The 25,315-nt window shown below is 39.7% G+C and overlaps 1 protein-coding gene across 2 annotated transcripts in view; it reads left to right on the forward strand.

The window, feature by feature from the left end:
- HYDIN (HYDIN axonemal central pair apparatus protein) overlaps positions 1-25,315 on the forward strand; it is a 365,754-nt gene that overhangs the window by 50,033 nt on the left and 290,406 nt on the right. For both annotated transcript variants that reach the window (XM_066243172.1, XM_066243173.1), the window contains exons 4-6: positions 4,459-4,578; positions 8,098-8,232; positions 21,108-21,307. In XM_066243172.1, coding sequence (XP_066099269.1) covers positions 4,459-4,578; positions 8,098-8,232; positions 21,108-21,307 — 455 coding nt within the window. The remainder of the gene's footprint in view (positions 1-4,458; positions 4,579-8,097; positions 8,233-21,107; positions 21,308-25,315) is intronic.

The raw sequence follows: 25,315 nt of genomic DNA on the forward strand, positions 1-25,315 counted from the left end.
TTGGGTCTTTTCTTTAGGAATATCAATTATGAACATGTTGGACCTTCTTTGTCTGCCCTTCTACATCTTCAATGTCTCTTCCAATTAATTTTTTAACTTTTTAAAAATTTCATTTCATTGTAATTATATACACAAGGCTGTCCTCTGTGTCCCTTTGAGTTTTGTGTATGTGTGTTTCTCTTAAAACTCATTCTTAAGCTTGACCAGTTAAGAATACCTGGGTTGTCTCAGAGCTTTTGATGCAATTAATGCTTTTGTACCTTTTTATTCACTTGTATCTCACACATCACACTCCTTTGGTTTTCTTCCTACTTCACTGATTGCTTTTTTCTTATTTTAGTGATTGGATCTTTCTCTTCTTCATGATCACTGAATGTTGGGGTTCCTCAGTACTTGGTCCCTGAACCTCTTCTTTTTCTTCTGAACCCATTCCTTAGGTGGCCCCTTCTAGGAACAAGGCTTTCTATCCCACTTTTTAAATTATTGCTTTCATAATTATATATCTTGCTATGGCCGAACCTCTGAACTATAGATTATATAATACATTCAGCTCATATATCCAGTTAATTTCTGGCTAACTTCATTCAATATTATGAATTTTTATGAGATTTATTTATGTTGTATTTAGCAGTTTATTCATTTTTTTTGCTGTATAGTATTCCATTGTATGACTATACCACATTTATTTATTCATTTTACTGTTAATGAACATTTGGGTTTTTCCCACATTTTGACTATTATTTATATAAATGATGCTGTTATAGTGAACATGTACACATTTATATTGGGCATATACATAAAACTAGATATTTAGGTTATAAGCTATGTATATGTTTTGCTTTTATAGATAATTATCAGTTTTCTAATGTGTTTGTACCAATTTACACTCCCACTAGCTGTGTGTGAAAAATCTAGTTGCACTACATGTCTGCTAATATGTAATATTATCTGTCTCTTCAACACCATTTCATTGGCTGTGTAGTGCTGTCACTCTGTGGTTTAATTTATAATTTCTTGATTTCTAATAAGGCTGAACACTTTTATATTTTATTAGCCATTTGGATGCCATCTTTTATAAATGGCATGTTTCTGTTTTTGTACATTTCTTACCAATTTTATAAAAGTTTTTTAAATATTCTGAAGAATTGTCCTCTGTCAATTACATGTATTGCATTCTTTGGCTTTCTATTTTTATTACATAATGAGTATCTTTTGATGAACATATGTTTTAAAAATCAATATGACTTAATTTTCTAATATTTTTATTTGTTTTATATTTTCTATGTCCCATTAAAATTTTTCATTCTTCAACACCATGAAGATATTTCTTTCAGTTTTCTTCTGAAAACTTTGTTTTTTACCCAGATTTGTTACACTTGGAATGGTGTGTGATAGGGGTTAAATTAATATTATTTTTCATGTGGTTAAGCCAACAATATTTACTGAGGAAAACATGTCCTTTCCCTAATGCTTTTTAGTGTTACCTTGGTTATAAATCAAGTATTGATTTATTTAAGGATTGGTTTCTGGGCTTTTTAATGTTACATTTGTATTTATGATAAATCAGATGCTAGTATCTCACTATTTTAATTACTGTGAGAAGTAATAATATATGATATATAATAATTATAGTAAATCTTGCTACCTGAGAGAGCATGTTCTCCTACCTTGTTTTTCAAATTGATCTTATCTATTCTTGGTCCTTTGCTTTTCCATATAAATTTTATAATCACCTTTTAATTTTCCCCAAAATTTTGCTGGGTTTTTTTTATTGGAATGTATGAATTTTTATATCAATTTGAGGAGTATTTGACATTCTTAAAATATTGAGTGTTTCAATTCATGAACATGGTATATTCCTGTATTTTATGTAAGTTTTTTAAAAGTTCTTAGTAATACTTTATAGTTTTCTTGGATAAAGCTCTTGTACATCTTTCATTGAACTTATTCCTATGCATTTTAAATGATACCATTTTATTTTATAAATGTTCATAGGCAGTACATAGAAATATAATTGTTTTTTTGTTTGTTGATCTTGTACTCAGTGACCTTGATAAATCACTTATTAATTTTAATAGTTTATCTGGTTGGCTATTTTGAATTTTCTAAATAAACTACTTTTTCTTGAACAATTTGAAATGTTACATTTCAGAGATAAAACCAACTTGGTCAATGTGTTATCTTTTTTAGATATTGTGGGATTAAGTTTGCTAAAGTTTTGGGAGTTTTTTTGACCTATGGTTCATGAGTAACATTGACCTACAATTTCCCCTTTTCCTACTATCTTTCTTAGGTATATGAAAACTTTGCTAACATCTTCGATTGAGTTGGGAAATATTTAATTTTTGTTTTTCTTTCCTTTGGTAGAGTTTCTATAATATTTGAACTATATCTTTTTTAAATGTTTGCTAGAATTTGCTTGTAAAGATATTTGGGCCAGAATTTTCTCTATTAATGGTTTTTATTATACTTACAAATTTAATTTCTCTACTGATTTTCTATTTCTTGTGCTAGTTTTGATAAATTGTATTTTTATAGAAATTTGTACTTTTTATCAAACTTTTCACATTTATTGACATAATATACATTTTTAATCTTTTTCCTAAGTTTAGGTCTGTAGTAACATCTCTATTTTTATTATTTAATGGGCTCTTTGTACATTCTGTTTTAGTTTCTTAATCAGATTTACTGGTATTTTATCAATTTTATTAGTCTTTATAAAGACTCAACTTTTGGCTTTGTTGTTTCTATAGTATATTTACTTTCTATTTTATTAATTTCTACTATTGTTTTTAGTTATTTCACTTTTTATTTGTTTGGGTTTATATGTTTGCTATTGTTTTTTAAATTACTGAGGTGGACATTTACATCTTCAGTTTTCAAACTATGTGTCAAGGTGCTCCAGGGTACAGCCATGAACTCATAGGGCATCATGGGATATACTAAATTTTTAAGGAAATACGGCAATATTCAAAACTTGTTGGATAGTATACAAGCTTGAGGTAATTCATAGTTTCAATGGTCATACTAATTTTTTGTCTAGCTCTTTAGTACCTCCAAGCAGGTATTTGTTGATATAGCTTTTCTTGTTATTGTCATAGGTTCAAATTACCTTATTCATCATTACTAGAAATGGAAGTTTTAAATTAGTGTTCTAATTAGCCTCTATTTTGTTTTTATTTCTTTATTTATTGGTTTTCACATTATCTTTTTTTTTTTTTTTTTTTTTTTTTTACAGAGACAGAGAAAGAGTCAGAGAGAGGGACAGACAGGGAGGGAGAGAGATGAGAAGCATCAATTCTTTGTTATGGCACCTTAGTTTTTCATTGATTGCCTTCTCACATGTGCCTTGACCAGGGGGATACAGCAAAATAAATGATGCCTTGCTAGGTCAGCAACCTTGGGCTCAAGCCAGCAACCTTTGGGCTTAAACTAGTGACCGTGGGGTCATGTCTATGATCCTACACTGAAGCCAGTGACCCCTTGCTCAAGTTGGTGAGACCATGCTTAAGCTAGATGAGCCCAAGCTCAAGCTGGCGACCTTGGCATTTCAAACCTGGGTCCTCTGCTTCATAGTCCAGTGCTCTATCCACTGCGCCACTGCCTGGTCAGGCTCAAATGATCTTTAATTGAAGTATTTTCCTTTGTAGTTCTTAACTAGCCAGGCACTACACTGTACCACTCTTGATTTCATCTATGATGTCATGAGTGTGGTGGCCATCAACATTGTAACCTAATCCACAGACTGGGCAGTCCTATGATCTCTTGAATGGTTCCAGAGAGTTCTCTAGTTAAAGATCGGTTCACTGTTGACAATCTCATTAAAAGTGAAACTTCCATTGTGCTTAATATCTTTTGTTCTTTCTGTTTCTTGGTGGTTCTTCAAGGGCTTTGATGATCAAGGCCAAGGCAGATGGTACTATCTCAATCTAGGCCTGTCTGATCTGGTCAGTTTCACTGTAGTCCTCAGACCCTTTCAATCACCAGTTGCTTTGGCAATGTCATCACCAACCTTTTTTGGAGATAGGTTCAGGGGGCTCACCTTGGGAGCCAGGGCAGATGTGGTACTGATTTCCTCACCGATACCCCTGAGGTATACAACTTTGATCTTATTGGGGTCAAACTTCGAAAGCATGGCGGAGGCGGCTGGTGTCAGATAAACCTGGATTCGGCAGAACCAAAGAAAGTGGCACCTAAGCCTCCTCTGAGCCAAAACAGAAAGCTAGCCTCTATTTTTTTAAATTGGGAACCAAAATTATTTTCTTTTGTAGTAAAGAACTTGATGACTATAACCTTACCAATGATAGCAATTATTGTTTATAGTAATTACCCATTTTTGTGTGTATCCTATGTAATTAGTATTGATATCTGTAGATCTATATAGTGTTTTTTAATAATCTTTCCCAGACATGTCTGCCTCTGTGTTACTAAATAATTAATTGACTTTCTCAACTGAAGTTTTCAGCAATTGACCTGGATCAGGCATTGTTCCAGCCCTTTCCATCAGAAATTGTATTTCAGAACTATACTCCCTGTGAAGTCTACGAAGTTCCACTGGTTTTGAGGAACAATGACAAAGTGAGTATGTTCACTGCGATGACTGTACCTTTCATGGATACATAAGAAGGAGTTAAATAAAATGTGATCAAGTATGACCTTAGATAAGTTCTTTAGAGAGATCTAGGAAAATAGATGAAAACATGCCCTTTGACTGTAAGCTTCATGAGGACGGGACTGTGTTGGTTTGTTTGTTGCTATGTGTTCAGTCCCAGGGCAGTGCCTAACAGCCAGCCAGCTCCTAACATGTGCACTAACATTTTGTTGAACGAAGGATTGGCTAGATGAATGTCATGAAGTTCTCTAGGCTTCCATTTAAGACAGGGTGATTATTAGTTGTGTTACATACTTTGCCTTAGAGCCCCAATCCCTAATTGAAGGTATAATAAATTCTTCTCAGATGAATTGCAGTGGTTCAGTCAATGCATTTATGTTCTACAGAGTGTATTTTATTTTAATTAAAAAACAGAACATCCCTTTTCCCCTTTTCTGTCTCCTTCTTTCTACCGCAGAAGCTATCGGCTTTGTTTACAGATAGTTTTAGACAGCTTCTCCCCCTGTGTATACCTCATCTCTTTGTGGTTGCAGCTGAGGATTTCTTCTCCATCCTCTGCCTGTTTCTTCAGAGACAGATTAGGGTTTATTTCAAGAAACAGTATTAAATGCCTGAAGAGTTCCTTGACACCTAATGATGATGAAAGAAAGAAAAAGGCTGGAGGTCAGCATAAAGCACAGTTAAGTGTGAAAAGTAATCAGATAGGAAGTCATCTGGGAAACGCTAAAGTTCAGGTCTAAAGACAAGTAGGAATACTTAACAGAGTCTAAGAAAGCAGAGGCAAATTCTCTCTATAGGCCCTGGCTGGGTGGCCCAGTGTAAATGAAACAACTAAGTGAAACAACTAGTTGATGCTTCTCTCTCTCTCTCTCTCTCTCTCCCCCCACCTCTCACTCTCCCTTCTCTTCTCTCTCTTGCAAGTCAATGGAAATTTTTTTTTTAAATCTCATTATAAGAAAAAAGGGAAAATAAACAGAGACTATGCATGAGTCCAAGGCAAATGGGAAGACTTGCAGATGTATTTGGTACAGTAGCTCATTAAATGAATCAGTGATGCCTTTCAGAGATCAATGTGTTGATTTAGTGACAGCAAAGCCAGAGTCTGGAGAAAATGGTATATTTAGTTTTTTTGCTGCAGGAATGTTAGCAAGAGAAGCTCATGAGATAGAAGCTAAAGGGTAGGCACAGAGAAGACAAAGAACCCAGGTGTTCAGGGCTATGTTTCTAGATCTCAAAAAGAGATATATTACATACTGTAGATGTTACGGTTCCCTCTTTCCATGTAGAGCTGCCAACCAATTCAGTTTCTCACTTCCAGTTCTCTTTTCCCTTTCTACATTACTCTTTCGTTCTTTTCCTCCCTCCTTCCCTCCCTTTCTCCCTCCCTCCCTCCTTTCTTTCCTCCCTTTCTTCCTCCCTCCCTCCTTCCTTTCCTCCCTCTCTCTCTTCATCCCTCCTTCCCTCCTTCCTTCTCTCCCTCCATACCTCCCTCCCCCTTCCTTCCTTCCTTCCTTCCTTCCTTCCTTCCTTCCTTCCTTCCTTCCTTCCTTCCTTCCTTCCTTCCTTCCGCTAGAGTTTTCTTAGGCATTGAAAGGCAGAGAAGAGCTAGTGCAAACAGTAGTTTTGGCCATTCCTCCCTGGTCCTAAACAAGAAAGGATTGTCAGTTGGTTAATATGAGCACATCAAGGATAAGGGGAATGTGTGAGTTTTATCTGCCAAAGGGTACTCAGTTCTTATGGATAATGCAGCACCTCTTGGAAAGCTGCTGCTAGAGTGTTGGACCCCATGAAAAGATGTCTAGCAAGCAGACAGGTTTCTCTAGGTTAGGTGGGCTTCTGTCTGGGTGCGTTACCCCCAGGGCCCTTGTACCAGATGGCTGATGTAAGCCTGCTTCTCTGCTTCTTGTTTCATGGACACTTAAGGAACCACTGAGATACTTATGGGACACTTTATACCTTTTATTTGCTTTTGCATTCATTGGCATGGAATGCAAAAAGACATAGCCTGTTTGATCATTATTTCTCTATCTCTCTCAAACACACAGATGGAAAGTGAGCCATGAACCCTCTACAAGCCATAACTTGATATTACTTGGGATACAATTATAGGCACCCAGACTCCAAAGGTAATCTGGGTTTAGATTCCAGCTTCAGTTGGGTTCTGGGATCAGATTTCAGCAGTCTTCCATCTGCAGACCTTAGGCAAGTCATTTCCCTTCTCCAAGTTATGGAGATAATAATAGCACCTATTTCATTAGGCTGTTTGAAATATTAAATGAGATAATAAATGTAAAGTATTCAGCTCAGTGCTTGTCACATAGTAAGCACTATACCATTATAACTGTTGTTATTATATTAGTGTTTTGTTTTCCCTTCTAGGTTTTAGTTCACAATTATGCCGTTATTAAAAGTATTCCCAGCAAGCTTACATAGTGTCATTCAACACAACGTCAATGCGACTGCACATTTCCCTTACCAGCAAAGCTTGTTCTATTCCTTTTGAATCTGCACACGTCTCTTCCTTACCTCCCCTCTCTCTAGTCTTATCTGTCTGAATTCTTTTTTACACAGATACAGCTTTGAGGGGTTGTGGGAGTTCTTTCTTCCTCATTATCACCTGAGGCATCTGGGCCTTACTTAGCTATAGTTAACTTTAGTCTGCTCCCTTTAGTTTTCTAAAAAAAACCAACCACACAATCTCCCTTTCCTTGTGTCCCTAGAACCTCTACCATGACCACCTCCATTCTCCTCACAGTCGCATTTCTTCTATTGCTTGGGCTCTCTGAGATAGAGATACCGCTCTAGGCAAGGCAAGCAGGGCAGAGGAATAAGACTTTAAAGGTGTAAACTGGTTGAAGCTGTTCTGAGACTGGCCTCTTTGTTCTTGCTTCACAGTGGTGTTTACTTAAGACAATCTCACAGAGAGGGAAGGTAGAGTTAGGCTGGGACTCGGCTTGACCATCATTGTTTGGGGAAGCGCTTAGGACGAGTGTCTGTTTCTTCATCTGTAGAATGGCCATCATAATGAAGCTCCAGGTTGATTGTGAGGGTTAAGGGGCACATCGTGTACAATGAGGGCCCATAGCAGGAGTGCACTAAGTGTGATCTTCTCCCAGAGCAATTCTTAAATGTTGGGAGAGCCAGCTGAACTCCGCTGTGGGAGTGGGGCTTTAGCAGTTAGTCTTTGAAGGTAGTCACATTTAAATAAGAAAATAACAAAGACTTGCAATAACAATAAAAAGGAGTCATAATAATGTTAACTAAAATTAAAGCTAAAATGCATTGAGTGCTTCCTTTGCGTCAGACACTGGGACACAGGTAGGTACTGTCATCTCCTTTTATGGTTGAAACTGAAGTTCAGATCTGACCAGGGGGTACATGGCCATAAGTAAGTAGATGGAGATGTCAGGTTTCCCTACCAAGCCTGTGCTTTTCCTTCTGCATCTTCACACGCACAGCGGCCTCACTGTATGTTTTTTCTGCAGATTCCAAGGATGGTGAAAGTTGTTGAGGAAAGTTCACCTTACTTTAAAGTAATCAGCCCCAAAGATATTGGCCACAAAGTAGCTCCAGGAGTGCCATCCATATTCCGAGTCCTCTTCACTCCAGAGGAGAACAAGGTAACGGCAGTGCTGGCAAGGCAGTGGATGAATGCTTTCCCTAGCAGTTTGCAGTGCTGAACATTGATGGGAGTGGTGGTGTTGGTTCTGGTACTGCTGGTGTGGGTAGAGGTATTGTTAGTGGTGGTATTAGCTGTGTCGATTATGGCGTTGGTGGTAGTGGGATTGGCTTAGTGGTGATAATCATGTTGTTGAGGTTCTTGGTGCTGGTGGTGGTGGTGGTGGTTATGGCATTATTTTTATTTTTTATTTTATTATTTATTTTAATGGGGTGACATAAATCAATCAGGGTACATATGTTCAGAGAAAACATTTCCAGGTTATTTTGACATTTGATTATGTTGCATACCCATCACCCAAAGTCAAACTGTCTTCTGTCACCTTCTATCTGGTTTTCTTTGTGCCCCTCCCCTCCCCCTGCCCCCTCCCTCTCTGTCCCCCCCCCCCCCCGTAACTACCACATTCTTGTCCATGTCCCTGAGTCTCATTTTTATGTCCCACCTATGTATGGAATCATATAGTTCTTAGTTTTTTCTGATTTACTTATTTCACTCAGTATAATGTTATATATTGGTCCATCCATATTGTTGTAAATGATCTGATGTCATCATTTCTTATGGCTGAGTAGTATTCTATAGTATATATGTACCACATCTTCTTTATCCAATCCTCTATTAAAAGGCTTTTTGGTTGTTTCCATGTCTTGGCCACTGTGAACAATGCTGCAATGAACATGGGGCTGCATGTGTCTTTACATACCAGTGTGTTTGAGTCTTGGGGGTATATACCCAGTAGAGGGATTTCTGGGTCATATGGTAGTTCTATTTTTAATTTTTTGAGGAACCACCATACTTTCTTCCATAGTGATTGTACTACCTTACATTCCCACCAACAGTGGATGAGGATTCCTTTTTCTCCACAACCTCTCCAACACTTGTTATTACCTGTCTTGTTGATGATAGCTAATCTGACAGGTTTGAGGTGGTATCTCATTGTAGTTTTGATTTGCATTTCTCTAACAGCTAATGAAGATGAGCATCTTTTCATATATCTGTTGGCCGTTTGTATTTCTTCGTGGGAGAAGTGTCTGTTCATGTCCTCTTCCCATTTTTTTTTATTGGATTGTTTGTTTGTTGTTGAGTTTTATGAGTTCTTGGTATATTTTGGATATTAGGCCCTTATCTGAACTGTTGTTTGAAAATATCATCTTCCATTTAGTTGGCTGTCTATTTATTTTTGCTGTACAAAAGCTTTTTAGTCTGATGTAGTCCCATTCACTTATCTTTGCCTTTACTTCCCTTGCCTTTGGGGCCATTTGCCCTTAGCACCACTGCCGCTGGGGGAATCTAGCCCGTTTTCAGGCTTTCCTCACATGTAGATACTCTAGTTCCTCCCAGGAGGAAGGACCACCTAAGAGGGACTGAGGAAGGAGGCTTTCTTCCCCACCCTTCTCCAAGAACACAAAACTGGGTTGTTTTCCTCTATATGGGCCAGAGTAGGGGCTTGTGGGGAGGAGGAAAGGAGTTTTACTTACATGATTAAAGCAGTGAGGACAAAAAGCAATGCTTAAATAGCCATAACAAATGTCAAGTTGTATATAATGTGAATAGAGTGTGTGCTGACCTGTATTGTGCCATTATGGTTAGAGTCAAAAGAGTGTAATGGAGACCGAGAGAACTAGCTTTGAACCTCTGCTTCTCCATCACTAATACTTATTAGCTGCTGTCAGTGTCATTACCGGTATTCCTTCTGCTATTGCTGTTGCTGCCACTTTTCTGGGGAGCAGGGATAGAGAATTTAATGTGGTCTGCCAAGTATGTATCACTGTAGCAAGTGGTTAGAAATTCCATTATCATCATAACACTGCAGTTATTATTTTGCCAATTTGTAATATTACTATTTATTTTTTGGGTTGTTTATGGACCTGTCATATTGTTTGGGGCACTGGTGAAATAAATGAAAAGATGAATAGCTCCAAAGTAAGGCTTTTTGTTATATGTTATTGAAGTCCTTGTTTTCTCTTGAGGCTCTCTGTCTGGATACTAACTGAGAAGAGAGCAGCACCTGGGTTTGGTTTGGGTGTCAGATTCCCACACCGACATTTCTGTAGGAAACTGATTATAAGACTTTGTGCAGCTTGACATCTAAAGCTTGCTGGATTTGAGGATTTGGCTCACCTTAATTCTTTTCTGTGTTGGAGAGAATATGTCTTCAGCTGGATAGGTATTGTTCTTCCTGTAGGTAGTCTGGCTGAGAAAAGGACACATGGAACTTTCTGAGGAGGTGGACTGTTCTGTATTGTGATAGGTGTGGGTTAGGTGGATGAATTCACTTGTCAAAACTGTATGTTTAATAGCTATGCTTTACAATAAATCAAAATTTTACCTTAAAAATCATAGAAATATAATAATAATAGAAGGGGAAATGGATTGAGGTATAGACAAAGCCAGAATGAAAGAATATTAATAATTGTTGAGCCTGAGAGATGGAGACTTGGGGCCTGTTGTACTATTCTGTTTCTTTATGTATGTTTTAAGTTTTCCCTAATCCAAAGCTTAAAAAAAAGAGAGGGTTTCTATTTTTATTATTGCTTACCTATACAGCAAATAAATATTTGAAATGTATTTTAGGTATGTTTGTATGTACTTTATAAATATGAAATGGTAACATTCCCATCGAGGATTATGACTTGGTGATATTTTGTGGCTGCTTATCTTACTCCTAGCTTTTTTGTTCCCTGTTACCATTCCATTTCACCAACATTGCATGTCTGTTGAGAAACCCCTAATTAAAATTTAAATGTTGTTTTACTGTTTTTTCTTCTAAGTATTTGAAAGTTGTCAAAGGCTACATGAGTTTATGCAGAGGCCTAAAGTGAGAATAATGGCCCCCTGTGAGAAATTTAATTACCCAATTTTGGATACATTAAGATTTTGTTTTGGATTTGCGCTCTAAGCTGTAATATGATTTACAGAGTTTGTTTTTCTAAGGACAGAGTGGTCTCCTTCTGCTGACTAAGACTGATGGTGTGTATTTGAGGAAGCTCTTGCTGCCAGCTTTGGTTCCCTGTTTCTGCAAAGATCCTGTTACACTGGCACCATCAGCAGGGCCCCACCATCAGTAGTTTTCCCAGTCTCTGGGCATGTGCGTTGGAACTTCTTATCGTTGGAAAGGCAACAGGGTCAGTCGTGCTGGCTTTAGTGCCTCTCCAGAATGTTGCAGGGGACTAACTAGAGCCAGGTTTATTTTTAGGAAAAATAAAATCCAGTCTTTTTAGAGTAGCACTGTTTCTTCAGCTGGCTAAATTGATAGCCAGTGTATATATGCATTTTCCCTCCTTATCTCCTGCTGATCTGAATACACTCTAGTCTCATCTGCCCTTCTCACATCTGGAGGGTGAGATATGTAAATTGCAGCATGCCACAGCTTAATAAACCAGTCCCCTTTCAATGGGATTTTCAGCATCCATGCATATTAGCATGTCGAAGATGATAATACAATTCACATTTTCCCCCTGCCATCTATTAATCTGGCTTCCTGGGGCTTTAACTTGTTAGGAATGCCAAATACTCAGATAACAGATGCAGCAAAGTTATTTTGGCTTTCCTTATCTCTTCTCACACAGACTTTAAAAATGAGTGGATATATTATTAATCTAATAATCCTAGTGTACATATCATGTATGGTAGAAATATAATAGTTAACATTGTCATAACACTATAAAATTCGGAAGCCAAGCATTTTCCTTGACCTCTTAAATTTGTATCTTTACTATTAAAAAGAGTATGAAAAATGTTAGGCTTTTGTCAGATTTTGTTTTCTTCCTGCCAGAACAAGTTTTGGCCTTCTTGGAGCTTATGTTCTGTCTGGGTCACCCCTGTCACCCCAGTGCCTAGAATAGTGCCTGACACATAGGATGTGTGCTGTAAATATGTGTCAAGTGACGTAAGTAAGTAAAAGTTAATATTAAGAAAATATAAAGAAGTTTTTTCAACTCGAGAGTGGCCTACAGAAGATAAAAGCAAAAGCTTATAAAAAGGGCCCAGATATCTTTTTGTACCATGGATGTATTAGATGTTAATTTTCTTGTCATTTTAACCAGGAGGAAGCTGTCTAAGAGTCTTGTCTAAGAAGAGTGCTTCTCACCATTTTGTTTCATGTCATCTTGAGTCACATCACTACCTTTTAGTTTTCAGAACTTAAGCAATAGCATTTTATAATAAGGCTCATATGATGATGTTGGAAATTTTCTTTATGAAGAATCTTTTTTTTTTTTTTTTTTTAAAGATTTCATTTATTGATTTCAGAGAGAGGAGAGAGAGAGAAAGGCAGGGGTAGGGGGTGGGAAGCATCAGGTCATAGTTGCTTCTCTTATGTGCTTTAACTGGGCAAGCCCAGGGTTTTAAACCCGCGACCTCACATTCCAGGTCGATGCTCTATCCCCTGCACCAGCACAGGTCAGGCTATGAAGAACTCTTCATACTTTAGTACCCAAATTAAGATATTAAAAATGAATGATATTCTTTCACTCACTCTGTACCAGGCTCAGTTCTATGAGCTGGGATCCAGGGGAGAACAGAACAAGTTTTGGCCTTCTTGGAGCTTATGTTGCACAATGAATAAACAAACAAATCTGTAATTTAATGTCAGCTATTGACCTGATAGAGAGAATAGAGAGAGATGAGAGGGTCCTGTTTCCTTTCAATAGGAGGATCAGGGAAGACATCTCTGTGAGGTAACCATTGAGCAGAGAACTACAGTAAGCCATGCAAATATCTAAAGGAAGACACTTGTCTGGGAGTGGGAACGGCAAGTCCAAAGGCCCTGCGACCGGCATGTGCTTGGTAACAAGTTCAGGGAATTGCACGGAGGCCAGTGTGGCTGGAGCAGAGGATGCTGCTGGAAAGGTAGTAGGAGACAAGGTTGCAGAGTGGGGGTTTTTGAAATCATGCAAAGTAAGATAGGAAGCCATTTTAAGATATTAAAAATATTTTTATTATGGAAGCTTTCACTCATATGTGAAAGTAGTGAGAACAACATAGTGAACTGCCAACCCAGATCTTCAGGTTATCAGTGCATCACCAGTCTTATTTCATCTGTCCTGTTCCCTGCCTCGGAGGATTTTAAAGTAAGTCCCACACGTCATATTATTTCATCTGTAAATACTTCATTCTCTGTTTCTAGAGGATCAGGACCTTTCAAAAGTTAACATAGCCACAATACCATTATCACACGTAAAAACAATAGCTCCTTAATATCATCAAACATCCAGTCAGTATTTAGATCTCCCCAGTGAGGTATAAAAATTATATATATAAACTTTCTTTTGGTTGGTTTGCTTAGATCTGGGTCCAAACAAGGTGCTGATTGCATCCCTGTCAGGTTCTATAGAATGGCCCTCTGTTCTCTATAAACTGGTAGTTAGGTCTAGAAGCTTGATTAGATACATATTAGATTTTTATTTATTCTTTTGGTAAGAATTCTTAGGCGATGTGGTACTTCCTATTGCATCACAACAAGAGGAACAAAATGTCTGTTACATTTTGTTTTGTTTTTATAGTGATCCAATGAAGATTCTGAGATAAAGCTCATACAGGAATGATAGACTAAATACTTGATCCTGTCCCTCTACCATGGTGCGTTTTGATTAGGAATAACGTGTCTGACTTCCATTTTGGGATCCCTCTGGTTGCTGCATAGAGAATAGACAGAAGGGAGTGTGAGAGATAGGCTAGGCTAGCCCTTGACATCCATTTCCTCTCTCCTCACTGACAAGAGAATCACATATTTTAATTGGCTTCATTTCTGCTTAAAATAAATGATGGCATTTCCTCCCCCCACCCTTTTGCTGCTGTGTGTGTCTAAGTGTTGGCCAGTGAGATCTGAGCAGGACTTTTAAGGCCTGTACCTGCCGAGAGCGGACACAGCAGGAGCTGCCCTGCTTTGCCCTTCTGCCATCTCTGTCTGGCCTGCAGCTGGGCTGAGTGACAGCGAGCATCCCAGCAGGTGACATTGAAGGTGGATGCTGTGTCCTAGGGTGATAGAGCAGGAATTTAGGAATTTAGGTCTCTGATAACACTGTGAACCCTCCATACCAAGTTGGCCCACCTACCTCTGGACTTCTTTATGAGAGAGAAATAAAAGTCTGTCTATCTGGTTTAAGTTGCTGTTATTTGTTCTGTTCCCTGTTATATGTAGCAGAATCAAACAGGGACAAGAGCTTATTGTAATAGTTGGGCAACAGATGAGGATGATTTGGACTAGGTTGGTAACAATGAAGGTGATGAAAAGTGGGTGGATTAAGGATATATATATATTATGGTAGAGCTATCAGGATTGGCTGATGGATTGGATAAAGGCCAGCAACTGATCAAATGGTGGCTCTGTTTACTCAGGTAGGAACAGTGGAAGAAAAGCAGGTGTGTGAAGCTGGTCGGGGTAGGTAGGGAATCAGGAGCTGTGCTTTTTATGTGTGAAGTTTGAACTTCCCTTTAGACAGCTAAGTAAACAGTTGGATACCATTATCTGTGGTAAAAGGGAGATGTTGGGGCTAGAGAAAAATATTTGAAAATCATAAGTATAAAGATGGTTACTTTTCACCAAGGGGTAGAGATGGTGTTGAGAGTGAGTATAGGTAAAGAAGATGTTGGGAAAAGGAAGAGATACCAACAGAGAAGAACACTGAGATTCCAGTGCTCTGGAATCCAAATGGATAAAGTATTTCAAAAAGGAGGGAGAGATCAAGTGTGTCTAAAGCTATGGAAATGTGAATAAAATAGAGATGTGGAATGAGCCATTGGATTTGGCCAGGTCTCTAGTGACCTTGGCAAGAAGAGTTTCTGTGGAATGTTGGGTATAAAGCCTGGTGGGGCGGGTTGAAGAGAGATTAGACAGTGAGGAGGTGGTCGTATTGAGCATAAAGTAGTGCCTCTGAGAAGTTTTGCTTTAAAGAGTAATTGGAAAAATGGGCAGAAGCTGGAGGTAGAGGTTGGGGTCAAGGGTAGGTTATTTAAGATGAGGCTATTCAAGCATGGTTATAAGCTGATGTGTGAATGTTCAGAAGAAAGAAAATTGATGCTTCAGGAAAGCCTGGAGTCAGCGAGAAGGACTGAGCTGCAATAAACAAGGACAGAGGCTGGTCTTAGATGGGAACAGGAGTGAAGGCAGAGTGTAAGGGTATGGATACATGTAGATTGGTAGGTTTACAGGTAGATTGGTTTAACTCAGAAGGCAAAAAAAGGTAAAGAGAAAATTAACTACCTGAAATGGATTATTTATGCATGAATCATGAAATATCCACATTATCATTGTATGTAGTAAGGATAAAAGTACATTTGGAAGTCCCAAGTCTTTTTTCAAGCTAAAGGTCACAGACAGAGAATTGTAGATGCTGCTACGAAGCTGAGAACCCCTCGTCATATGAAGTGTCAAAACAATAGAGGATTAAGGCCCACGATTCCTGATCAGTCTCAGTGTTTAAAAAAATTAATTTATTTTCAACTATAGCTGATATACAATGTTCTGTTAGTTTCAGACGTACAACATAGTGATTCAATAATTATATCCCTTCCAAAGTGACCACTTCAATAAATCTAGTAACTGTCACTATAATTATCATATCATTGACTCTCTTCCTCTGTTGTACATGACATCCTCATACAGTCTCATTTTTAAACTGATGAGAACTTAGCTGATTCTTCCCTTCTGAGGGGTGAATTTCAGATTGAGGTATTATATAATACTTTTAACTGGGTAGGAAATTTATAGCATTTTCCAGGGACACCAAGTGTCAGATCCACTGAGTTCTAATCAGATCTGGTTTTACTCTGTGTTAGGCATTCCCCCGTCAAGGTTAGGAGTGGAGAAAAGGCAGAAAGAGGGTGTATGGGCTCAACCACACCAGCCTGCCACCCTTGAACACCTTAAGAGGCATTTGCTGCAGAAGACATCATTTTCCTTTGCCAGATAATTTAAAGGTCAGAATTATTGCCATGTTTGCTTTCGATCACGGAGCTAATATAAAATCAAGATTTATTCTTTTCATATTTTGGAAAGCCAGGTCTGCCATTTTCCTATTCTACCGCTGGTTTTATAAAGTTAGGAGGAAAGGCATGTTGGAAGGAAGGCTAACAGGCAAAAAAAATGGATTGGAAGTTTCATCTGGAAAGCGTTGTTACACAGGATAACATTTTAAGATATAAAGTATTTATGGCTAAGTCTCTCAGAGTAGAGGGGACAGAACTCAGAATGAATATTTTGACTCTGAATGATGGCCTGATCGCTCTACATCTAGGTTCTGCAGGAGGCAGTGCACCAACTGAAGTAACCGCTTAGCTTGCTGGCCAGCAGAGCCTGCCCAGTCATCGCGTCGGCATTGATCTTAGGCCAGTAGAGCATGATATAATTGTATATTTCACAGTCTTAATATAGTCATATTTAATATAGAACTCCAGAGATTGGAATATATTTTTAAGGAGTCGTTTAAAGAATTTCTTCATAATCTTTTATGAGTGTGTGAATTGATTATGAAAGAAATACACAGCAGTGGGCAGAAGTAGGTTTCCAGTTGTTCGTATGGAAAAAGACATGCAGGTTACGATTATTCCAATAGCTTTATTACCTCAAAAGAATATCACAGTGGCACAGTGCACTTAGGTGCGATCTTGTAGGTGCTCAAATTGCCAGCCTTCATTATTTACATGTTCTTGTACCCTTTGAAAATCAGTAAACAAACCTGAATTTCAGTGACCTGCTCGGGTTAGTCCCACTGCCCCCTGAAGTGGTTGAATTCAAACCCACTTTTGCCCGCCCCTGTACAATTCCCGCCAACTTCAAATCTTCCTCATCTGGAAATTTGGAAAGGTTTGAAAACATCCCTGTGAATATTTCAATTAGCTTCCTATACTATTTTCAGTTGTGTTCAGTTTCTTAGAGAATCAGACAGACAATATATACATATAGAATGATAGGACGGTTACCTTGGATAGGACGGTTACTCTCATCCTGGATTCAGCAATGTCTTTCATTCTTTCTCTCAAGGCCTCAGTTAACATTGTTTCCACATGCACCGGAGCTTTCCAGTTCTTAATTCTCAACATCCCTTGCTTGCTAGGTTTGATCTAAGAAAAAATGAAACCAGCACTTACCTCTTTAGGATTCTGATGTAATCAGACTAAACTGTTTCACTGTTAAATTCTGTGGGGTTTTCTAAGATCAAGTATGCTTAGCATATTTCGTACTTCGGTATGTCTAAATAACATAATTTTCCACCCCGGCATTACCATCTAGAAACCAGAATCAATTGAAGAGTTATAATTGCAACAACTCAATTTTAATAAATTTTATGAATACTGCCCATAACCTCAGGGCCTTTATGTTTGCAGTTCCACTTGTTAGGGACGTACCATTCCTAGATACTGCCTGACTAGTTCCTTTTGCTCTTCAGATCTTTATCCAAGGATCACCTCCTCAGGGAGGCCTCCTTGGTTGTTCCAGCCCAAATCAGTCCCTTTCCACGTTATCACTTTACCATGTTTTATTTCTTCCAAAGCCCTTGTTGTTTTCTGAACTTATATTATTATTATAATAATTACGAGGGTTATAATAACACCAGTAATAAACACAAGTTGAGTTTTTTCTGTATGCCCTATATTACAACATTTTAATAACGACAGCTAACATTTATTGGGTATTTACTACTTGCCAAACTCTAGTCTGGCCAATGTCCCCCCTTGTCTGGACTATCTGAATGGCTTACTGGCCTCCCTTTTTCCATAGAAGTTAGTGATTTTTCTAAAGCATAAATGAAGTACATAATGATCAGCCTTGAGCACTGTTAATGATTTTGGCCATCCTCATGTCCTAACAGTGGCTTTCCAGATCCTGCCTGATCTGGCCCCTTCCACAACCTGCCTGCGATGTCCCTAACTTCTCCTTACCTTGTTCCCCTCGGGCCACAGGCCCTGAGTCACATTTCACCCAGATTGCCATTCATCCACATGGCTTTACTTCTGCTGACATGTCACCTCCCCGTGGAGGCTTTTCCAGACCACCCTTACATAACGAGCACTCCACTCACTCTCTTTCCCCTTACCATGCTTTATTTTTTTCCTCACTGAACATTATACTCATTTTCCTGCCTTCAGCAAATATTTGTTGAATGTTTGTTTGCTAAGCACTAGGCCCTGTTCTATGCACTGGGGATATGAGGTCAATACGATGAGCAGAATCCCTGTTGACACACAGATAGTAGGGGAAGATGTACCATAGACTCAGTCGATATGTAGGTCAAATATATAATATGTTAGATGGCTTTGGGAAAACTAAGAAAGGCTAGGGTGTGATAGGACAGGAGAAGGACAGTTAAGTTTAAAATAGAGCAGTCAGGGGAGGCCTCGGAAAGTGGACCATTGTGCAAAGTCCTGAAGGGGGTGAGGGAGCAGCCTATGTGACCAGCTATAGAGAAGCACGTTCTATTCTAGACAGAAAGAACATTGTGTCCGAAGCCTCTGAAGGAGGAGTAGCAAGGACGCCTGTAGCTGGGCTGGAGCAGAGCGAGCGAGGAGGACAGGAGGAGATACGGCAGAGAAATGGCAGGGGCCAGGCTGCAGTGCTCACTAACCCTCTCAGCGTGGGAGCTTTTGAACAGACGAGCAACCTGAGCTGACTTCCATTTTAACTAATTTCTCAGGCCCTTGAGTGGAACATAGACTTTAGAGAAGTTGAGTGTTGACATAGAAAGTCCAGTTAGCCAAGGAAAGATCGAAGTGGCTAGGGCCAGGGGGCAGGGTGGAGGTGAGGAGGAGCGACTGTGGCCTGGGTATATGTTGGAGGTTGGTCCTACAGGATTTACTGAGAAACAGTAAATAGAGAATAGAAACAGAGAAATAGAGCAATCAAGGATGCCTCATTTCAGGGTTTTAAACTCAGGTCAGTGGGAAGACAGAGATGACCGTACTGAGACAGGCAGGCAGGGAGAGAAGAGATTTAGTTGGAGGGAGGGTCATGAGCAGGCCCTCAGCTGGCACTGAGGAGCCTCTGTGGGCATGAGAAAAAGGCTCCCTCTTGGGGAGGAGCCAGCTGGAGCCAGCAGAGGGGGCTGGATTCCATCCCCCACTCCTTCCCCTTGGCGGGCCATCTTCATATACAATTGCAGGCAGTGGAATTAATCAGGGGCTTTGCTTTGGGACATGGTAAGTTTGTGTTCAACAAGGTGCTGGCTGGACAGCTGGGTATGGCTTTAGAGTTAGGGAGGCAGAGAGATTGCAGGTGTAAGGGCTCTTCATGGGAGTGTGGCTGTTTTATTTTAATCTTTATTTGTATATATATTATATATTAGATATGCTTTATTTACCTGTTCATTGTCTCCTCCATTATTATATAAGCTCAAAGTGATCCCCCTCTGTGTGTCCTACTCAGTTGTATCCCAAGACCTAGCTCAGTGCCTGGCACCTGAACACTTAATAAAATGGTTGAATGAGTAAACTAACTGGGATATCATTGCATTTTACTTGTCCTGTGGGCTTCATGAAATTGAGTGTGTGGCCAGGTTTATATGTCAATCTATATGCTAGACTTTCCCGTTCCTACTCTGTGCCTAACCCAAAGTTTTTTTTTAAACCTTCACCAAGTATCATTTTCTATATGATTACCAAAAGGAAACTTAAGTTCTTAGTGGACTTTACATTTAAGAAGATTGCTTGCAGCTAAAACACACACCAAAAAGAGGGGAAAAGCTAAAGTGAAGGAGAATGAAACCTGGTTTAGATAACCAGGTCCTTCGGAAGTGGCCTATTCTTGAGGAGACTGTTAGCACTTTCCATTCACATTTAGTTTTGCTTGTTGTTGAGGGTTTACTCTTAACTTCTTTGCTGCAGAGAGTTCTGTTTTTCTACCTAATGAGATTATATAATGGGACTTAATTCAGCATTTCTGTCGCAGTTAGACTCAAGGCTGGGGACAATACATGCCCAGGACCTCAGCATTTTTTTGGAATGATCAGTAATGGTTTTGCACAGAGGTAAGGTTTAAACTGGGTTATATATCAATTAGCAATCATTGTAGAGTAACAGGCCACCCCAAAATTCAATGGCTTAAAATAACAAACGTTTATTATTACTTACAAGACAGTGGTTCAGCTGGCCTTGACTAGCTTGACTAGTGGTTCATGCATTGGGCAGATAACTTTGCTTATTCTGGTCAGGCTCTCTCACATGTCTAGGGCCAAAGGCAGGTCTAGTGTGGCCGTGGCTGGGACATCAGGCTGTCATCCTGCAGGAGGCTAGAGGGGGCTTGCTCACATGGCAGTGGAGGGTTCCAAGAGCAAGACTAGAAATGCCCAAAGGTTCTTGAGGCTTCAGCTTGGAACTGGCATAGCATAACTTCTACCACATTCCATTGGTCAAAGCAAGGGGTGGAGAAATAGTCTCCACTCATGATGGAGGAGTGAAAGTCATATTGTAAAGGGTATGGGCAGAGAGAGATCATTAATTGAAACCATCAAGCTAATACATGTTCTTGAAGGATAAATAGGCATGGCTAGAAGGAGCATGTGAGGGAACGGTGTGACCCTCCTCTCATCTAAACAGAACTGTGCCTCAACCATCCCCCGTCCCACCTCCCTAGTATCTGGGAAGCGCGTGCAACACAAGCTTTCTGTCAGCTTGTAGGTTTTAACACTTGAACTGCTGTCTCTCTGTGTGTCAGAAAAGAATATGTCACTGAAAGTACAACTATACTTGCCTTGAGAAAGTCTCATAGAATGTATTATTATTTTTATTTTTTTGCTAGATGCCTGGAACACAGCCATATTTCTTGCCCAGTTATCTTGGTCATGTTGGTGTCTTCACAAATAATAATTGTACTTTCTCCTGTAGGATTATGCCCATATGTTGACCTGTGTTACTGAAAGAGAAAAGTTTATTGTACCCATCAAAGCCAGAGGTGCACGAGCCATCCTAGATTTTCCCGACAAGCTGAATTTTTCCACCTGTCCTGTCAAATACGCCACCCAGAAGATTCTGCTGGTACGAAATATTGGCAACAAAGATGCTTTGTTTCATATCACAACTCATAGGTATGCATTCCTTTGGCTCTTGTTTTTGATTGATTTATAGCTACATCTAGTCAGCACAAGTAATTTGCTAGAATATCAGTTGGGGTTGGAAATGCTTGTTATAGTCTTTAAATTGCTGGGAGATCTTACTTCTCCTTCATCTAAGAGGAAACTGATTTTCAAGGTTACCTGTTTGGGTATGGAGGGTTTTCTGAAATGCTGGATATGAGTGTTTCTACTTAGCAGAGAGAAGGCCCATGTGAACCTATTAATAAACATATTTGTTTTGACTAAGAATTTTATAACTGGCTATATTATTGATAGTTTTCAATTGCCATTATAACACATTATAAACTTAGTGGCTTAAACAATACAGATTTGTTCCCTGACATTTCAGTAGGTCAGAAGTCTCACTGGGCTATGATCAGTGTCAGCAGGGCTGTGTTCTCATCTGAAGGCTTGAGGGGGAAATCCATTTCTTTGCTTTTTCCAGCTTCTGGGGGCCGCTTATATTCCTTGGCTCATGGTGCTCAGTTTTCTCATCTGAAAAGTGGGAAAAAATATAGTAGCCACTTAATAGGATTGTTGTGAGAAATAAATTAATTAATAAATGTAAACTGCTGATACATGGCAAGTACTATATAATGAGTGTTCATTCTTGTTTCTTCAAATGCGCTACTGCCAATGTGGTGGGCAGAATAATGGCTCCTCCAATATGTCCATGTTCTAATCTCCAGCACCTGTCAGTGTATAATGTATGACAAAGGGGAATTAGCATTGCAGATGTTATTAAGGTTGCTAGTCAGCTGACCTTAAAATGGGGAAGTTATCCTGGATGGGCCCAGTACAATCACAAGGGTCTTTAAAATAGAAGAGGAAGGCAAGAGAGTTCAGAGTGGTGAGATGTGAGAACTCAAGCTGCTTTTGCAGACCTTGAAAATGAGAAAACAGAGCAATAGAGAGGTTGTGTAATTTTCTCAAGAGTACATAGCTGGTAAATGAAGGAGTTAGATTTTCATCTGATTATTTGAGAACTACAGGGTAGTAGATACCATGGGATAGTATAAAGGACAATGAGACAATCTTTGCCCTCAAGGAACGCTTTTATAAGATGGGAAAGAATAATAGTTATGGGACTTGAAAATGGTGTCTGATCAGCAGGTCCATAACAAGAATGACCAGCTTAGGATAGGATAGACAACAGGGTCAAGTTCTTTTCTGTGACTTGAGAAAAAGTGATATATTGATCTGGATTGTGAGCTCATTTTCAGAAGGGCTCTATCTGTGGAATCCTTTGCTGGTTTAAGGACACATCTCTCCAGAAAGGATGAACATTTACTTCTGCCTGGTTCACAAAGGTTAGACTACATACACTATTCTTCTGGTAATAATTTGGTCAACATAGACACACGTCCAAAGTTATGAATCCCTAGAGAAACTTTATTTCTTTCTCTCAAAACCCAAGACAGCCCTGGCCGGTTGGCTCAGCGGTAGAGCGTCGGCCTAGCGTGCGGAGGACCCGGGTTCGATTCCCGGTCAGGGCACACAGGAGAAGCGCCCATTTGCTTCTCCACCCCTCCGCCGTGCTTTCCTCTCTGTCTCTCTCTTCCCCTCCCGCAGCCAAGGCTCCATTGGAGCAAAGATGGCCCGGGCGCTGGGGATGGCTCTGTGGCCGCTGCCTCAGGCGCTAGAGTAGCTCTGGTTGCAACATGGCGACGCCCCGGAGGGGCAGAGCATCGCCCCCTGGTGGGCAGAGCGTCGCCCCTGGTGGGCGTGCTGGGTGGATCCCGGTCGGGCGCATGCGGGAGTCTGTCTGACTGTCTCTCCCTGTTTCCAGCTTCAGAAAAATGAAAAACAAAACAAAACAAAACAAAAAAAACCCAAGACAGACATTTTTTCTTGTGCTAATGGAGAATGGTTTGGCAGCCCTTCAAGTTTCCCAGTTTCATATGGGAATTGTATTATAAGTTCCCTGACTTGACCATCTCAAGGCGGGCTGTTAAAATCCAGGCTTCAATGTTATTGGGAATCCAGGGCAGACCCAGCATTGGCTCAGTGGCTTATAGCCCTGGTTCTTAGTTTCTTCTTCAATTTTGAATGCTGTGGATTTGCCTCAATTATTTGCATGCTCAGCCACACATTTATGTAAGTTTTTTTTTAAATCCAGTCTTTCTAGGTATTTCTGGCAGAAGAGTTTTCAAGTGACTTGGTCTGCTATATTGCAGGTAGCAGGGCTGCCATAGTGCAGGTTGAAGGCACATCCCTTGGGAGAGAATTTGTGTTTATTCCTCCACGTGTCCCCAGAGCATCAGCACCTCTGAACCATTTGATGTGGACTCAAATTTCTGTCTGGTATTGGGTTTCTCCTGGCTGAAAAACAATTTTTAATATTTCTTTGTAGCACAGGTCTATAGAAATTCTCTCATTTTTTTTTTTTTTGCCTATTTCATAAAAAGTATTTTGCTTTCATTTTTGAAAGGTATTTTCTTACAGTATAGAATTCTGAGTTGACAGTAATATATATACTTTTTATTTCAGTATTTTAAAGATGTCACTCTGTTGTTGCTTACATTTTTCTCATGAGAAGTTGCTATAATTCTTATCTTTGTTTCTCTGTATGTCTTTTTCTTAGCCTGCCTTCAAAATTTTCCCCTTATGTGGGTGGTTAAAAGTTAAGTTTATAGGTGTAATACAAATAAATACAATAATAATTAATAAATAATAATATAAGAATAAACTCTGTTCCATATACTTACAACTGTACACCTACTCTTTGCCTGCCCCTATATTTGTTTCTTAGCACTTTGAATATAATGTGTCTCTAGGTGTGGGATTTTTTTTAATAATTTTATTTTTAATGGGGCGACATCAATAAATCAGGATACATATATTCAAAGATAACAAGTCCAGGTTATCTTGTCGTTCACTTATGTTGCATACCCATCACCCAAAGTCAGACTGTCCTCTGTCACTGGGATTTTTTTTTAAAGGAATTTATTTTGCTTTTGTTTAGTTTTAGTTTCAATCTTGCATGAGGTTCTCTGAGCTTCCTGGACCTTTTATTATTTTTTAAAATGTCACCTATTATCTCCAAATATTTCTTCTCCTCCATCCTCTCTCACTGGTTCTTCTGCTTGTAGGGAGCTCCTGTTTTTTGTTTGTTTGTTTGTTTGTTTTGTATTTTTCTGAAGCTGGAAACGGGGAGAGACAGTCAGACAGACTCCTGCATGCGCCCAACCGGGATCCACCTGGCATGCCTGCCAGGGGGCGACGCTCTGCCCACCAGGGGGCGATGCTCTGCCCCTCTGGGCGTCACTCTGTTGCAACCAGAGCCACTCTAGCGCCTGGGGCAGAGGCCAAGGAGCCATCCCCAGCGCCCGACCATCTTTGCTCCAATGGAGCCTCGCTGCAGGAGGGGAAGAGAAAGACAGAGAGGAAGGAGAGGGGGAGGGGTGGAGAAGCAAATGAGTACTTCTCCTGTATGCCCTGGCGGGGAATCGAACCTGGGACTTCTGCACGCCAGGCCAACGCTCTACCACTGAGCCAACCGGTCAGGGCCGGGAGCTCCTGTTTATCACAGGTGAAACAATCTTCCATTTTCTATCTTCCTTGGAGGGCAGAGAGTGTCCATTTTTAGATCTCAGGGCACTTGGTTGCCCTGCAACCTCAGCTCTCTAATGGGTTCAAGAAAACTTGTGATTTTGCTGTTTATCTAGAGTTTTTCATTGTTAGAGTAGGAGAGACACTCTTTCTAGTTTTCTGCATCCTAGGTTGAAGCAGGATGCTGAACCACTATACATAAATCAACCATCAAAGACAAAGTTCTTTTGAAAATCAGTGTCTCCTGACACTGTCCCTAAGTGCTTATACAGCTTTATTTGTCATCTCATGGTGAGACTCATGTATTTTGGTTGAAGGAGAAGGAAGCAGGTTTTTCAACTCACTTACAGTGACTTAGAAAGAACCAGTCTTTTCTTATTTGAAAAAAGGCCTCCCACAACCACCTGTTAAAAACTTCCTGTTACATTG

The sequence above is a fragment of the Saccopteryx bilineata genome, chromosome 9, assembly GCF_036850765.1.
Source record: "Saccopteryx bilineata isolate mSacBil1 chromosome 9, mSacBil1_pri_phased_curated, whole genome shotgun sequence".
Taxonomy (NCBI): Eukaryota; Metazoa; Chordata; class Mammalia; order Chiroptera; family Emballonuridae; genus Saccopteryx; species Saccopteryx bilineata.